This window comes from Lytechinus pictus, chromosome 8 (assembly GCF_037042905.1).
Source record: "Lytechinus pictus isolate F3 Inbred chromosome 8, Lp3.0, whole genome shotgun sequence".
Classification (NCBI taxonomy): domain Eukaryota; kingdom Metazoa; phylum Echinodermata; class Echinoidea; order Temnopleuroida; family Toxopneustidae; genus Lytechinus; species Lytechinus pictus.
Window position 1 is genome coordinate 15,256,261 of NC_087252.1, and position 17,634 is coordinate 15,273,894.

The window sequence follows — 17,634 nt, forward strand, 5'->3', positions numbered from 1 at the left end:
TACGCCATGGCTGGGATTTGAACCCACGACCCTCTGTTTCAAAGTCCGGAGACCAATCCACTGGGCCACGACGCTCCAATAATTGTAATGATAATAATAATAATAATAATGATGATAATAATAGTAATGATGATAATAATAATTATAGTAACAAAAGCATTTATTATGCGCCATCTATCTAGTAAACTACTCTGAGTTGTTTAGGGATAAAAAGTTAATGGAGTAAGGAATTTCAGATAGTTTATGTGTATATATGTGGGGTGCATTTATTCATGAAATTGGCTAACAACAATAGTAAGATGAAAACAGATAGGATTTTCCTATAGCTGATACATGCAGGAATGTGAGGCCTTGTGTTGATATCTTATGTAAAATGTGGAGCGTCGTGGCCCAGTGGATTAGTCTCCGGACTTTGAAACAGAGGGTCATGGGTTCAAATCCCAGCCATGGCGTAATTTCCTTCAGCAAGGAATTCATCCACAGTGTGCTGCACTCGACCCAAGTGAGGTAAATGGGTATCGGCAGGAAGTATAATTCCTCAAAAAGCTGTGTGCACCGAATAGGTAGCCTAGCTTAGCCGGGCGATGATAATAGCAGGGCCCGCTTGGAGAACAGTTTTCGGAACTGAAGTGGCTACCCTGGGTAAATATACCGTTATTATTGTTATTATTATTATATTTCAGTTTGATTCAGTTGACTAAGATTTTATTTATTGTCCCATTAGTGAAAATTCTCTTTGATTTACATGTCAATGCAATTAATACTTCACAAATATGCAGCGTCATGTGTAAATCAGAATCCTGGCCAAGGGAAACTGTTTATTATACACACCACAATATAAAGCCATGTTGGCATGTTTAAGCGGCATTGTGTATTGGTTCTGACTCTTGCCTTGGACTCAGAGGGTCGTGTGTTCGAATCTAGTGTCAATCCACACCTTGCCACTCTCCATCCAGGTGTTCAATGGGTACCCGATGCGAAAGCCTATTTAGTATGCCTAACAATTGATCGAGTCTTAGAAATCTTGTTAGAATGTTTGCCAAGGGAGTGGAGAAAGGCGTACTGGGGCCTGTTGCAGAAAGAGTTGCGATCAAACGCAACTAAAAAAATCTTGCGCAACTTGATTTTCAGCCAATGAAGCAAACGTATTCTGGAAATGCGTTTGATATTTTGACTTGCATTTAAACGCAACTCTTTCTGCAACAGGCCCCAGGGGTAATAAAAATGACAATGTAAAACACTATGAAACACAATATATTAAGCGCTATGTAAAATGTAACTATTATTATTATCATGTTACTTATATTTCAGGTTGATACTCACGTCCACGCAGCGTCGTGTATGAATCAGAAACATCTCCTTCGATTCATCAAGAAGAAGATGAAGACGGAGGCATCAAGAGAAGTCTACTTTGACAAGAAACTTGGAAGGGTTTTGACTCTTAAAGAGGTCAGTTCATATTTTAGACGATATACATGTAAGTCAATCGGCCTCATTTTATTCTTTTAAACGTAGACCAAAAAAGTTTATTTTACAATCGTATGCAGGTAAATGCTTTTCATGAATGACCATCATGTAAATCTCTATATGATGTGTTTATTTTTCTTCATTTGATTCATTTATCTTCGTTGCGTTAGGAGTTTTTAATAAAGTATTTTTTGTGTTCAGTATGAAGTAAGTAAATCTATAACTGGAAATAACTCACTTTTGCGGTATCGTCATTCACACAAAAATGCCAATTGGTAAACGTCACAACATTGAATTGTTATTTCCAGTTTTCAAATTAGGATGGTGTTTCAGGTCAATTAATATTCACTTTTCTGAAGCACTTAATGATTTTCAGGTGCAATTTTTCAGGGCTTCATTTTCATGAGATCTCACAGGCACAGGAAACCAACCGGACATTGCAGCTCAGATTTTAAAAGGCATATTCTACATTTAACATTGCTTTGACTTTACAAAATCCGAGCTGTAAGGTCCCACTTTTCACACGTGTCTTTGATATGTACCAAAAATGAAGGGCAGAGAAAAAAATCATGTCCAAAAGCCATCATTTTGTGCTTGAAAAATATGAAATATTAAGTGATCAGAAACACCATCTTACATGTAATTGAATTACATACACGAAATGTTTTGTTACTGACTCGAAGAGGCATAATTATGAAATCGTGGTTGAGTTGTACTTATATCTTTTCAATCTCAATAATGGTCGTTTTCAGGATTTTTTAATTCTGATACATGTACTCATACACACATTTCATCTTGGTTTTTAGAAGTTTTTAAATCGGCTGTTCACAAAGCTATCCAAATGCCCTAAAAGTCAAATCAGTGTAAACTTATATACGTAATTATTATTTTTATTACAGGTGTTTGACAGTATGAACCTCAATGCATATGATATGAATGTAGACATGCTGGATGTCCATGCTGTGAGTATATACTCAATATTTATCTAAGGCCTTTTAGAGTTCTATCATGCACTGTGAAGGAGTTTTTGCTCCATGGTCTCATAACACAAAGATTAGCGATTGATCGTACGCTTGATTTTCACGATTGATTGTACATTGTAGTCAATGCAATCAATCTTAGAAAAATGTTCTACGATCATTGCTAAGCTTTGTGTTACGGGCCCTGTGATATATGGAGGGTTCAAGAGCATAGTAAATGTATTAAAAATGCCCGTCAAATGACAAAGAAAAGCTGGGAGGTCTTTGTCGAAAATTGATGAACTGGAACGGCAGTATCGTCGGAAGTTTCGGAGCTGACAAAAAAAATGCGAATATGTCGTTTATCCAAAGTCAGGGACAAAACTGCCATTTTGATTCGCCAATTTTCGACAAAGACTTTTGGTTGTTCTTCGTCATCAGGGGCATTTGACAATACATTATTTCCAAATAACATCTCTGTTTTTGAACTCTCTGTAAGTCACAGAGTGAAAACTCCTATTAACATTCTTGCCAACTATCCCTATTTAAAGTGACAGTCCCTTTTTTTTGGAAAAAACAATCAAATGAGCCTGTGTCCCTATTAAAAAAAAACCTTGTCCATTGGATTGTGTTAAAAAAAATCAGCAATTACCTTATTTTCCTTTTTCTTTTGTTGATCCTTTGCCCTATTTATTCACTTGTAATGTTGGCAGGTACACGATGTACTAGTACTTATGAGAGAGAATTGGGAATAATTTTGTGATGTTTAAAGTATTACTCTTACATAGATTTTATTTTTGCACAATGGGTGATTTCAAGTTCAGTGTTGACCTTTTTGTGTTAGTGTTAGGTCAATTTTTACGATTATAACAACAAACATAAAATGAAGATGGTCCTGAAAAGTCACTCACTAGTTGTTGAGATGTCAGTAATGTGATGTGGATCAGTTTTACAAACACTGAATAAGTTTTGGAGCAAGGGGAAGCAATCAAAATTTCAACACCAACACCAAGGCCAACACTGGACTTGAAATCACCCAATGCACTTTGTTTTGGTGTCAGGACCGCAATACGTTCCATCGATTTGACAAGTTCAATTCCAAGTACAACCCGATCGGAGAGAGCAAGCTGAGAGAGATCTTCATCAAGACAGATAACTTCATCGAAGGAGAATACTTCGCTCAGCTTATCAAGGTTAGCACTTCAGTATATTCAATCGAATAAATTTCAATGTATGTTTATTTAAGTGGTAAATGCATATTTATACCTACTCTAATAACATCTGATTTTGTCTTTGATTGTATATACAGTGGTGCTCAAAAGTTAGTGAACTCCACCAGAAAATTAACATACTTAAAGTGGTTGAGTTCTGCCATAATTTAGATATTTAATTGTGAAGTCAGGTGATAAAATATTACATTAAATCATGTTTGTTTGTCCCTGGGCTTGCTGAACATTGTAGTGCTGCTGTCTACATATACATTCGACACTCAGCAATAAGGAGTACATTTTGTGGTGGGGTTGACTAACTTTTGAGCACAACAGAGTCATTACTGTATGTTATTATTTTGACCGATGACTGCTGGTGATTTTTTGGTGGAAACCACTGGACCACTGAAATAAGAAATACATAAAAAAGACAGTGTTGCTGAAGACTATGAATATCAATCACTTAGACCTTTCATTTCCTTATTTAGATCTATCTATATATATATATACAGTCCGACCTCTCTTATCCGGACACGTTGGGACCAGCACCAATCCGGATAAGGGATTTATCCGGATCTGGGAGACCCAATATTAAATACACACAGCTGCCTCCCTTATGGTAGCTACACGTAATCTACTGCAGTGGGCGTACACAGATAGTATTCACTGCAGTGTCAGTGCAAATTATAGGCGGTATTTTTACGGAAATGAAGTCGATCGATGGCCAAAACTGTTGGATAATTTACCTGCTAAAATGATTGAGGTATACATCGAGCATACCTCAAAAGAAAGAGAATGACTCGATGAAACTAAGTTTTACAATCAGATCATCGCGGCGGGTTTCGTAGCTTCGCAATGTCAGCCATTGTTATACTGACTGTAGGCTCAAAAATGATAGATGGCGCTGTCCATATTGAGGCCAAGCGTTAGCGTTTTTCCTGGGAAACAAAAAAGGGAACGTGATGAAATGTTTGCGCTGCGCCCTAATTTACTGGAAAATTATCCTGCCTAAGTTCTTTTGGTGAATTTCGATGAGATATTTTCATGAAAAATCATGTTGTTGTAGGTAGACTATATTGGAAAATATATGTAATCAAAGTGAGTTTTCGTATAGGATTGAGTTTAAATTGATATCTCATTTCCTCACGTACATGTACTACATTGAATTGAAGAAAAAAAATATCGGCAAGTGTGCGTCCGGATAATAGAGAGATCCGGATAAGGGGAGGCCGGTTAAGAGAGGTCGGACTGTATATGAAACCATTCACATCGTACTATATTTGAAATATGTAATCAGACAAGTATAGCCATGTAAATTTTCTTTAACAAGCAGGATATCTCAATTTTCTTGTGTGAATTCATCGTCCTGTTGCGTGGGCGTGACCTTTTTGTTTTGAGTGCTTGTGACTCTTGGGCCCGAATTCACAAAGGTGGTTTTGAAAACCCAGTTGACTCCATGGTTTATGCAGATTTCCTGTATAAATTACGCCTATTTTACCGCGTATATTAAAAATGTCCAATGCTGATGCGCGCTTTTGTCACAGTGCGCCAAATTGATGCCTGTTGCCGTTGTTATCCACGCTATTTTATTCATGAGTCCACTCTTCAAACAGTGGACTCATGAAATAAAAAAATCTGCATAAAACCACCTTTGTGAATTCGGGCCTTAGTTACTCCACAGAAGAATTGTAACAGATTAACCAAAAGTCAAATGTGCCTCATGGTATTGGTGACGCAATTATTAAATGAGTGCTTTTCTTTTAAAGATACATGTAAAAAGAAAGTAGTTGCAGCAAACAATTACTTATTGAGAAAGTTTTAAAATTAAGGTTAAATGCTACCATATCATCATAGACCTAGCTCTGGTGCATTAAAATCAACTTATCTTTGTGAAATCATGAAATCTTACCTGAAAACCGATAATCACTAACACGAAAAGGCATATGTGGGATAGCGTATTAATATTTTTGGGAAATCACCCGCCATGGAATTCTGTGCTTATTTTGCTCATTTGTAAGCAATTACACATTTTTTTCCAGAGCCATTTGTTACACATTTTTATTTATACGTACATACACTTGGGTGGTCAATTTATTGGATTCTGTTTGAACTCATTTTGATATCCTCACAATAACCAGTACTTATCTTTTACCACTCTTCAGGAGGTTGCAGCAGATTTGGAGGAATCTAAGTACCAGAATGCCGAGTACAGACTCTCTATCTATGGTCGCAACCGCAATGAATGGGACAACCTAGCCAAGTGGGCTGTCAAGCACCACGTCTACTCAGACAATATCCGATGGCTCATACAGGTTCCTAGACTATAGTAAGTAATATCATGTACATGTATGTAGAGTGTGCTAGCGATGCAGTAAAAATGTGTATTTTGGTCTGCATCAATTGCCCGTGCAGTATCAGAGGGTATCCCTAAAAAAGACCAAAATCACACGAATATTCCATAGGCTCCTGTACAAAATTTGCAGTTGAATATGAGACCATATTCAAAAGTCTAGTGCGCAAGCGCGAATGCGTGAAATATACAACGCATACGACAATGAAAGCAATGCGATGTGCAGCATAGAGCACATGCTCAATGATGTCATAATGAAATACACGTACATGTGAGTCGCATGTCAATGACCAAAATTTATCCTAAAGTGGTGATACCATAATGTGACAATTGATATGACTAGTTCAATCAAATTTCTCCCTCTTTTTTTTTGAGGGGGGGGGGGGGGGTGGGATAGAAAATTATATTGGATGGCTTTTGAAATACAAGAAATATATTATCATTATCTGAACCTGGCATGCAATTTATGCTCTTTCCCCACTCCCTGGGGAGCATTCCAAAACAAGAGTTCCAAGACTTCATTGCTAGACATACTTCATTTGCTTTCGCATCCTACTGGGTACCCATTTAACACCTACATGAAGGTGGAGAGTGGCAAATTGTGAATTGACACCTTGCCAAAGGACGTTAGGCCATGGTGGGATTCCAACACACAACCCTCTGATTGCAAGGCGAGAGTCAGAACCGATACACCACGGCGCTTCTATGCTGCTCTTACTTTTGACAAGCTACCTTTAATATTTCCATTTTCTTTTATCATTTTCAGTGACGTGTACAAGTCTAATAAGTTGGTGTCTAACTTTGGTGATCTGCTGTCCAACCTGTTCGGACCTCTCTTTGAAGTGACCCGGGATCCAAGCTCTCATCCAGACCTTTATAAGTTCCTTAAATATGTAAGTATCTCCAATCAGTGCACCGTTCCCAGCGGTGGAGGATCCAGCTAAAGGCACATCCGACCCCTGCTCCACTGTTGAGAGGCATAAATAATATTTATTAGTGGAAAATGTCGTGCATACGCAAGTGAAGACAGTTTTTTCTTTTCGCTTGTCAAATTTTAATTTGTGGTTGAAAACCTTTTTTTTTCTTTGGGCTTGTCAAATTTTTTCGGGTACGAAATGTCCTTAATTTGTGGTTGAAACCTTTTTTTGGGCTCGTCAAAATTTTCCTCCGAAAATTTGCCCCCCCTTTTGGAAAATCCTGGATCCGCCCCTGGGAGTGAAGACCTTTTTTTTTTTGCTTGATCAACTTTTTTTTTTACAGAAGAGCCCCTCCCACCCCTTTGGAAAATTCTGAACCCCCCCCCCCCCGATTCTCAATGAGCCATTTTATGATTACAATTTACATATGAGGAGACGAAGGTCATTGGTCATAAATTGGAATAGTGCTTATTGAACTGAGATGAGTATGGCGATTTCCATGTTATTTTAAGATATGCTTGTTATCGCATTTAAAGAATAATAAAAAAAAATATTCATTCATGTTTGGTATTTGACAATGGGTCAAATGATAGCCAATTTAGTTTAAAGCAGACAATGTGATAGATGCTCTCCCGATTTGGAAATTAATGTAAGATTATTTGACCATAAACTGATTTTAATGTTTAACTCTCAAGGTGTAGATGATGAATCCAAGCCCGGAGACCTCATCTGCTCTGCAGATATCCCAGAAATCTAGCACTGGTATGGTGATACCATAATGTCTTACTAAAATTATCTTAATGATTTGACTATCAAGGTTCTGGGCTTGACGGCGAAGACAATTACTCCAAGCCAGAAGACTTCTTCTTCTCTGCAGAAAGGCCGGAAACTGAGAACTCAAATCTCTTTCATAAAGCGTTACAACTATTGTAACTTTGCCATGATACTACTATGGTAGAAGGGCTCAAATATCTGATCACAATTAAGATTTCCATGGTACATGTAGCTACATTAATGGCAAAGCTACCATGGTTATAATTCTGTATGAAGGAGAGCGAGCAATGGAATGTTGGTACTCTCATTTATTTATTTATTTTTTTTTTTTTTGGGGGGGGGACGCAACAGTACAGGGTTCCCAGCCCATCAGGAAAATTGGGGAAAATTATTTTACTTTTTCCAGTCTGGGAAAAATCAGGGATTTGATTAAAAAAAACTCAAATCAGGAAAAAATGCCTCAAATGAGGGAAAAATCAGGGAATTTTGATCAGCCCAAAAGTCAAAAGCACGGTAGTCAGTCAGACTCTGTTATATTTTGTTGCATATCATTATCAAGACAACATCCATTGAATGACTGGTTATGGGGTACTAATTAGTTGTACATTATCGTTTTTATACTGAAAATAAATGTTGTTCACTGCAACAACTTTATAGAAAACATGCGAAACTGGGAATGGGTTTAAATAATTATCAACTTTTAACTTCAATATGATAAACTTCATCAGGGAAAAATCAGTGATTTTTTTTTTCTTGAAAAGCTGAGAACCCTGCAAAAGATGTCTCCCCCCCCCACCCCCCATGATCAAAGGATAATCCTCATGTGCCAATGCCCATGCTCTTGTCTCACTAAAGTTATATTTATTTCTTCATTATTAAGGTGTCTGGATTTGACAGCGTAGTCGCTGAATCCAAGCCGGAAGACCTGGGTCCCGTAACACAAAGGTTAGCGATCAATCGTATGCTTGATTTTCATGATTGATTGTACATTGTAGTCAATGCAATCAATCGTAGAAAAATGTTGTATGATCAATCGCTAACCTTTGTGTTACGGGCCCCTGGTCTTCTCAGCAGATAGCACAGAACCTGAGAACTGGAACCTGTTTCACAAAACTTTGCCATAATGGAACTATCGTAAAACAGCTCAGTAGCCAATCACAGTCAATGTTTTTCTTGGTAGTTTCCATGGTAATTTCTAACTAAACTTATTTGACTTTTTTAACTCTCAAGGTTTCAGGATTTGACAGTGTAGACGATGAATCCATGCCGAAAGACCTGGTCTCAGCGGATAGCCTGGAACCTGAGAACTGGAACCTGTTTCACAAAACTTTGCCATAATACAGCTATCCAGGCTCAGTAGCCAATCACAGTCAATGTTTTTCTTGGTAGTTACCATGGTAATTTCTAAGTAAACTTATTTTACTTTTCAACTCTCAAGGTTTCAGGATTTGACAGCGTAGACGATGAATCCAAGCCGGAAGACCTGGTCTTCTCAGCGGATAGCCCGGAACCTGAGAACTGGAGCGGTAACGACAATCCACCATACAGCTACTACCTGTACTACATGTACTCTAACATTGTAGTGCTCAATAACTTCCGAAGGTAAGGCCACTTTGCTCTCTTCACACAAATTGAAATATGATGATGTATATGTGTATAAACATAGTTTTCTGCATCGATCATGGTAAAACAGATGTGTTTTGATCACTTTTGATTTTTTTTCTGATATTACAGGCATAGCCCTTTGTTAAAAAAGCGTCTATGAAATTTCAAAACAAATTAACGTACCAGAATGGTTGTGTAGCAACAGAATGTAAAATTATGCTTCTGATGTGACTAATACCACATCAGAGGAAATAAAAAGGGACAGATAGCTGGAAAGTAAGAAAAAGAAAAAGCAAGAAAGAAAAAAAAAAGAGCAGGAAAAATTGGATAGAAAGAAGAAAGGAAGGGAGAAAGAATAAAGTAATAAAATAAAACTAAGAAAGAATAATGAGATAAAAAGAGAAGAAAAGATGAAAAAAGAAAAGAAGGGAAAAAGAAAGATAAAAGTAAATAGAATGAAATAAAGGCAGATAGAAAGAAAGAAGAGAGGAAGAAGAAATTAATAAAGCAGAAAGGAATAATAGAAAAAAGTAAGAAACAGATACAAAACAAGAGGGAAAAAAGAAGAGACAAAATATAGAAAGAGTGAAGAACAGGGAAATAACAGGAGAATAATAACAAATAAAGATAAAAAAGAAATTCATGTAGAGGAAAGAGGAAAGAACATGAAACAAGTATTTGATAGTTGACGAATGAAATGAGACAACAATGAATTATAGTCGAAAAGGAAATGTGTTAAGTAAACATTCAACCTAATGATATCAGTTAAATTCCTTTCAAATTGAAATTCAGTTTTCTTTTTATGCTTAAAGGAGAATGAAACTCTTAAAGCAAGTTAGCTTTTGTGAAAGCAGAAAAATCAACGAATAAGATCAACAAAAGTTTGAGTAAAATAGGACTAGCAATAGAAGAGTTATGAGCATTTGAATGTCAAGATCACTAATGCTATGGAGATCCTCCCATTGGCAATGCGACCAAGATCTGTGATGTCACAGATGAACAACTCTCCCCTTTTGGACACTGAAAATATACCCCAAAACATCTCTTTTTGCTCATTCTAATCATATGACAAACGATTCATCAATGATATAATGTTGTGAAACCTCTGTACTTGTCCTCTTATAAAGAGAACACATCACCTTGTGATAGACTCTATAAAAGTGAGAATATAAGTGAAATAAGTACTAAAGTAATGAGGGAGCTGTACGTGTGTGACATCACAGATCTTGGTCGCATTGCCAATTAGAGGATCTACATGGCATTAGTGATCTCAATATTCAAATGCTCATAACTTTCTTATTATTCATTCAATCTTCCTCAAACTTTCAACAATATGTTTCTTGGATTTTTCTCTTTGATATGGATTCAGCTGGTTTCAAGGGTTTCATTCTCCTTTAATGACATATTTTAATTTGACATACATCAAAGAAGAATGAATTATTGTCAGAAAGGAAAAAAAAAATGTCAGAAAAGATACTTATCACCCCTTCAGGAAGTGGTTTTTAATAGATCAGGATTAGGCTACCTAGGATAAGAATGGATAGGTGTAGAAAGTCTTCTAAGTGCAATGAAAGCATAGCTACAGTGTAACCCACAAATTTGTAGATAATTGTTCCTGATGGTTTTTTTTACTCCTATTTGCTGTATGTCTCTCTCTCTCCCCCTATATACTCCTTCACTCTCTCTTTCTATTCCTCTTTCTCCACTCGTGAAGTTTAACTTATGCATGCAAACACGATAGTGATGAAAAATTCTAAATATACGGTATGTGCAATAACAAGGAAATAACTAAAATGTACAATGTATAAGAGACTCATGTATTGAAATATCATTCCATTGAAATGTCATGTTTATCTTTCTTAGACATACTTCTCCCCTTTTTTTCCCCTTTTTCGCTCTTAATGCGCTACCAGTCACGATTCTTTGGCTCACTGTTGCCTTTTGGACCCAGAGAACAATGGATTCAGTGGACCGAATCTATTGTTCTGTGGTTTTGAGTTTGACAGGCACAGGTGGGTCAGGGGGCGTGACTGGTAGGGTAGTCCCTTTTCTCTGTTTTCTCTTTATCTCTTCCTTATCTTCCTTCTGTCTCCTTTCCTTATTTCTTTTTAACTTCTCCCTCTTTTATTCCCTTTCTGTTTGTCTCGTCTTTCCTCTGTTTCTGTCTTTCTCTTTCTTCCTATTTCTGCCACCTTTTTCTATGCTCTTTCCTCTCTCATGACGTTTTCAGTATGGTTGCTCTACTCCAACAACATTCACAACTAACCAAATAACTCAAATATGCAATTTTTAGATTTAAAAAAAAATTGGATTAATTCATTTAATCACCTGGTTTATATATACATACATTGTAATTGTTGTCATGTACTAAGTCTTTAAGTTAGTTTTTACTAGTGGATTTTACTGTGGGGGCCAAGAGACATTGCATTGTTCATTTACTATTACATGTATGTTTTGAATGACAGCATTACATTGAAATCATGAACCATTATAATACAATCAAATTTAATTGAACTGAATTTATTACCAATTCTCACTGTCAAGTACATTTACATGAAAAAATATATTTAAAAGATAGTACAAAGCATTTGGTAATTGGAGCTTAAAATGCTGATTGAGGTCATGCCCAAATAAATGTCATTTAATATTTTAAACAATTTAAACTAAATCACTATATTTGTACATTGAGTTCAGTACTAAACAGGTTTTGTAGGTAAAAACTTTACGACCGCAACAAGGTTTATTACTAACTCTACATATCTCGGATAATAGCAGTCATCTCGAATGATTGTATTTACACTTTTTACAGAAAATATATCTTCATTGTTCACAAAATCTTTAGAGAATATATAGTTGTTATGGGCAGTATATACAAACATCATATTAATTATATTTTGCCAGCAATATTATTTTGCGACTGGAATGTTTTTTATATCGCTTTGCAGATTATCCCATGAAGTAGTTTCCCCAAATTGCTTCAATTTTTGTCAAGATACACATTTTGCCTTTCTCTGTTTCTTGTCGTGTTGGGACAGTCGATGAATGAAAATATCAATAAATCTATTCAGCGACCAAGTACTAATTAACGCTTGTATATAAGCTTGAAAATATCCAGTCCAGAGTGATAATTATGACAGTTGAATGTCATTACTCTCATTGTTTTTTTTATAAATTTAATAGTATAGAGTTCAGGATTGTTTAGTATATTCCACTCTAAACTTCCGGACCATCTTTTATTTGTGTTATATATGTACATGTATATGTTATAATAATAATAGAGGGTATTAAACTACGTGCATAATAGATAGTAATGATAATGATATACAAAATTTATAAAGCGCTTTATACAAAAGTGTTGACAAAAGAAAAAAAAAATATATACAAGATATCTAGAACAAGAACAAGAAAGAAGACGAACATGAAAGCATCATTACCGGTACATTATAATGAGGCATATAAGTACAGAGATTATTGGTAAATGTACAACTTAAATACAAGGGGGTGATATGTTACTAAATTCAAATAATCCTGATAATTAAAAGAACATACTCCTACATGTATTAAACTAAACACTATGATTTACAACTACTGTAGTTTTCTATGTGCTTAACAACTCTGAATAAACAAAATAGTACAATAATTTATCAGTTATATAACATGAATATAAACCAAATATATCATAATATAACAGATAAAAGGTGCAACTTGTGTATGAATGTTAACGACCTCAGCCTTATCAGCATTAACCTGCAACTTGAACTTGGTAATGTATAAAAGGCCATGACACTTTCAAATAGGTATTAACTTTATTGGCTGTCTTCTGATCTCTTTCAGAGTATTGGAGCATTGCAAGAAACTTGCGAGCAATTGCAAGTCTATTTCCGTTCCCGAAATCAAGCATATGCCATGCAATTGTTTGCAAATTTGCAATTGATTGCTAATCTCTTCCATGAAACAAGGAGTGTAATATGATTTGCTGTATTTAAAAGTGATCAATCGTTTGTAAAATTGCAACAGAATATATATGCGATTGATTGCAAATGTTTTCTTGCAACGCCCCCTTAAATCTTGGTGTCATCAGAATAACACATTGCCATGTGCAGAAATGATGACAGCTATGGAAATACTATAGAGTCTATGTACAGCTGTGCTCGGAAGTTAGTGAACCCCACCAGAATATGAACACATTTAAAGTATTCAAGTTCTGCCATGTTTTGAATATTTAATTGTGAAGTCAGGTGATAAAATATCACATTCAATAAAGTTTGTTTTCTCTGGGCTACATGTACATGTAGCTGAATATTGTGGTTATGTTGTCCCCATTGAACAAAAGACATATGGAAGTGCATTTTGAAGTGGGGTTCACTAACTCTCAAGCACAAGTGTATATATTCATTTCCATAAATAAATTCATAATGTTCCACATATTGGTATATGAAAATAAGAACAAAATGAAGAAGGACTCAAATTTGAGTGGTGAATGCCAATTCTAAAGGATTTTATCCTCCAAATTTTTAAGGGTCCTCCTCCCTTTATTTAGACTGACAAAGCAATAAAATGAATGCAAACACAATCTAAAGTGTATAGTTATACATGCATGTAGTAGAAGTGTTGTGGTTCAGTGGATTAGTCTCCGGAATTTGAACCACAAGGTCCGGAGTTCAAATCCCACCGCAGCACTCACGTCCTTTGGCATGGCATCTGTCTACATTTGCCACTCTTCACCCAGGTGTAGTAAATGGGTACCTGGTAGGAGGAATTCCTTGAATGCTTGAGCATCCTATCAGGATAGCAGTGCTAAAGCCGGGTAATAGCATGCAGCGCTTATAAACATTTCTATTAAGTACTATAAAAAATGTTGCATATTATTATTATACATAATAATCACCATTACATTTTACCTTATATTAGACATAAATGAATCCAGGTGAGGGTGGGGGGTGCTAATGAAAATTAAACTCAAATGAAATTGAAGACAAACCATCGGTGTTTAATTTTCATTACGAACTGATCTTCATCTCTTGATAGTCTGGATGGTTTACGAGATAAATTCTTTATTGTAAGTATGGACCTTGTCCCCATCACAAACTACAAGGTTACCAGAAGGAGTAACAAGACAAGGCATGATGTAGTCACTGCGATCTGATTTCACGTATTGAATGATCCTCCTTGCCTGGATGATACCATCACACGACACCGTATCAACTGCAACGGTTTTGGGAGTTTTATCTTGGTATGTGATGTAAAGAGTGTCCGTCATTTTGTCAACCTGACACTGCGCCCAGTGCCACTCATCACAGCGAATGACAGCCTTCTTTTCTCCTGATCGTGAGATGATAGTAAATTCATCATAACAAGTCTTTACAACAATATCGCCTGATGACAAGGCTTGCATCCTGCCCAACACGATGAGTGGCATCGTAATAGTGTTTACGATCTTACCATCAGCGGGGTTGATGACATAGAGACTAGACTGTTCGCACTGAGCAGCGAGGATCATCCCATCTCTATCAACATCAACATACACATCGGTATTGATTATGTAATTATCACCATTGTTCGGGATGCTGATCTCACTTATAACCTTCCATTCTCCGTCATGTCTATCATAAAGAGTTAAACATTCATACAAGCTGCCACTTTCGCCATTCAATTCCTCCTTACCACATACAATTATGTTGCTGTCAATGGGAGCAATTGATGTGATACTCATACGTGTTATCTGATCTCCATCAGTGACTTGGTGTGTGTTTCCAGTGCTCAAGTCTGTAATGTACATGTTATTTGTATCTCTGTCAAACACACAAATCTCGTCATCACTGATCAAACCATGCATTACCGGTTGATTAACAACAAATGGAATGTGAATTGATTTTACTAACTTACACCAGTTACATGTAAATCTGATTTTGTATTCTTCATCATCTCCATCGTCGGTAAATTCGACTTTCCAAACTTCTCTCTGTATTCTGTCAAGACAATCGCTAACGTCTTGGTGAACGTTCAAACTTAAATTTTCATCGATAGATGTGAGTACTTGAGGAGCTTCATTCACCAATGTTTCATCATTCTGCTTTATGCGTGTGATGGTTGATTCAATATTCTTAACAATTTCAATTTCATGTTGATTCTTACTTGTGAGTTCTCTAATCTTATTTGAAACTAATTCTCTGATAGTCTTTACATCTGCTAAGAGGCTTGCTTCTTTATCTCTTTTGTGCTGTAGCTCTTTCTCTATTTCAGTGTTACATGCCGTGATCTGCTTTTCTCTCCTTTCATTTATTAGTCTAATTTCCTCATCTGCTTCCAGATTTATCCTCCTAATCTTTTGGATCTCCTTATCCTTTGTACTTTTTAACGAGCCTTGAATTACAACTTGAATTTCATCATTGACAGCATTCAGGTGGTCGTTTGAAGATGTTTCAATGCATGCTAGTTTGGAATGCAAATTAGCTAATTTTTTGTTGGCTTCATCTATGTTTGGCTTTTTCTCATCCAGCTTTTTCCTGCTCTCGAGGATGACATCCTCGATGTCATCGAGCTCACATGGTTTCTGACTGTGATCTTTGGTAGCGCAAGGATGGCAAACGGGAATTTTATGTTTCTTACAGTAGAATTTGATTGGCTCACCGTGCTTGTCACATGACCACGTCATGTCATGACCTTTCCTCTGTCGTAGCTGACTCAAGTTGTCTTGTGGAAACTTTGATGCCATGGTACAGAGATGGTTAACTCCAGACATAAAATGGAAAATGAGCCTGAAAGAGAAATGCAGATTCTCATTCAGGGTTTGCCGATTTTAATCATGTTGATTTAAATCATGATTTAAATTTCAATTTAAATCAACAAATATGTTGAATTGAGTGCCATAATACACAAAATCTGCATTGTCCCATGTTTTATCCTACAGTTTAACATTTTATTCTTTTACATGAATTTAAAGCTTTAGTGTTCTTATTCTTTGTAAAAAAACTGCTAAGAACTGCCAAATACTAACTTCAGGTTTATTGTACTAAAATAAATAATTCAAATAAACTTGCAACTTTTTTCCCAATAAGTCACAGCTTTGCAAATCAATGCTTTAAACAGTCAAAAAGCTCCTTCCATGGCTCAAATAACATAGGAGGTTTATACAAACAAAAGAAATGTAGTTTTCTTTAACACATGATTTCCAGTCCTTGGCTTGAAAATCAAGAATGTTTCTCTTTGGAGAATGTGAGTCTCTGAGTCATGGAATTGATCCAAAGAAACTGATCCTCATTTCATGTTAAGAGTTTTCAATAGGAACACTAACTTTGCAGTATTAGCTGTACCAAGGTGATTCCTCAACTTAGACCAAACCAATCAGTAGGAGCTAAATACCCTACACGAGAGGATGCAGAAAACAGCATTTTCATCATGACTTAGATATTCTATATGAATTCTATTTTGACTGGATTTAATTATGAAAAATTTTTGAAAATGATGTCAGTGTAAGGGTAATATTTTTGGTGTTTCCACTTTGTTTTAAAAACTGTTGTTTAAAAAATAAGAAATGTAAACAAGAATCAGATAAAAAAAATTATTTAAACCAAATAAATCTTATTCTTTAAACAAAAAATGCCAACCTTGTGCTTCTTGAATCAATGCAAAAACTCTCAAACAATATAGATGAACAAATGAAGGAGGTAGCAATTAGCAATATACTCTCAACTAAAATGACCTTATTTCACTACGATTTATCAGGGTTTTTATTGTTGTAAATGCAACATTGTGTAAAAATGTCTGTTCCTGAATACATCAAGCTTTAAATAAAGGGGGAAACCACTTACTTTCTTAGTTCTTTATTTGATCTGTCAAGGGCACCCGGTCCAATTTAGCCTTTCGCAGTCTTGCTTGAAAAATACTCCACACTACATAATGCATCAGAGATCCCATGTATGATAATGTACAAGTCTGTGAGATACACTACATGTACCAGTCATAATTCTTTGACTCACTAAACATGTTAAAACCAGAGAACATTTGATTCAGTGGACTGTATCCCTCATTTTAACAGGTAATATTGAGTCAAAGAATTGTGCCACCACCAATGTCTGCTCACTTTTTTTACTTTTGCTTTTGACTGAGAGGAATTATTGCAGTGCCCTTTTAAACTTTGATCAGTTTCTTTTGTCAGTTTACATTGAACTTGGGGATGATCAAATGCTGTTCGTCTCTCAGGGTTTTTTAGAATACATCATTAGTACACTGTAATAAGCCAAATGTATTTCCGGGTCTAGGGTATTATACCATGTTAGTAAAAATAATCCTTGACACCTTACATAACCCAAAATTAAGAAATATATAATTCATAAATGCATGGTCATTATATA

General features: G+C 35.9%; 2 protein-coding genes across 6 annotated transcripts in view; one reads left to right on the forward strand and one right to left on the reverse strand.

Annotated features, from left to right (window-relative positions):
* LOC129267134 (AMP deaminase 2-like) overlaps positions 1–9,890 on the forward strand; it is a 54,903-nt gene extending 45,013 nt beyond the window's left edge. For 2 of the 5 annotated variants that reach the window (XM_064103645.1, XM_064103641.1), the window contains 6 exons: positions 1,312–1,449; positions 2,367–2,429; positions 3,488–3,619; positions 5,797–5,960; positions 6,751–6,877; positions 9,114–9,630. In XM_064103645.1, the coding sequence (XP_063959715.1) occupies positions 1,312–1,449; positions 2,367–2,429; positions 3,488–3,619; positions 5,797–5,960; positions 6,751–6,877; positions 9,114–9,281 (792 nt within the window). In that variant the 3' untranslated portion in view covers positions 9,282–9,630. Of the gene's footprint in view, positions 1–1,311; positions 1,450–2,366; positions 2,430–3,487; positions 3,620–5,796; positions 5,961–6,750; positions 6,878–9,113 lie in introns of all 5 variants that reach the window. The other 3 variants (XM_064103646.1, XM_064103643.1, XM_064103644.1) reach the window with 2 other exon arrangements.
* Positions 9,891–11,782: 1,892 nt separating this feature from the next.
* LOC135155071 (uncharacterized) lies at positions 11,783–17,260 on the reverse strand. Its single transcript, XM_064103647.1, has 2 exons — positions 17,092–17,260; positions 11,783–16,038 (listed from the first exon to the last, which is right to left on the reverse strand). The coding sequence occupies exon 2, from the start codon at positions 16,020–16,022 to the stop codon at positions 14,319–14,321; it is 1,704 nt and encodes a 567-aa protein (XP_063959717.1). The 5' UTR covers positions 16,023–16,038; positions 17,092–17,260; the 3' UTR covers positions 11,783–14,318.
* Positions 17,261–17,634: the final 374 nt, after the last annotated feature.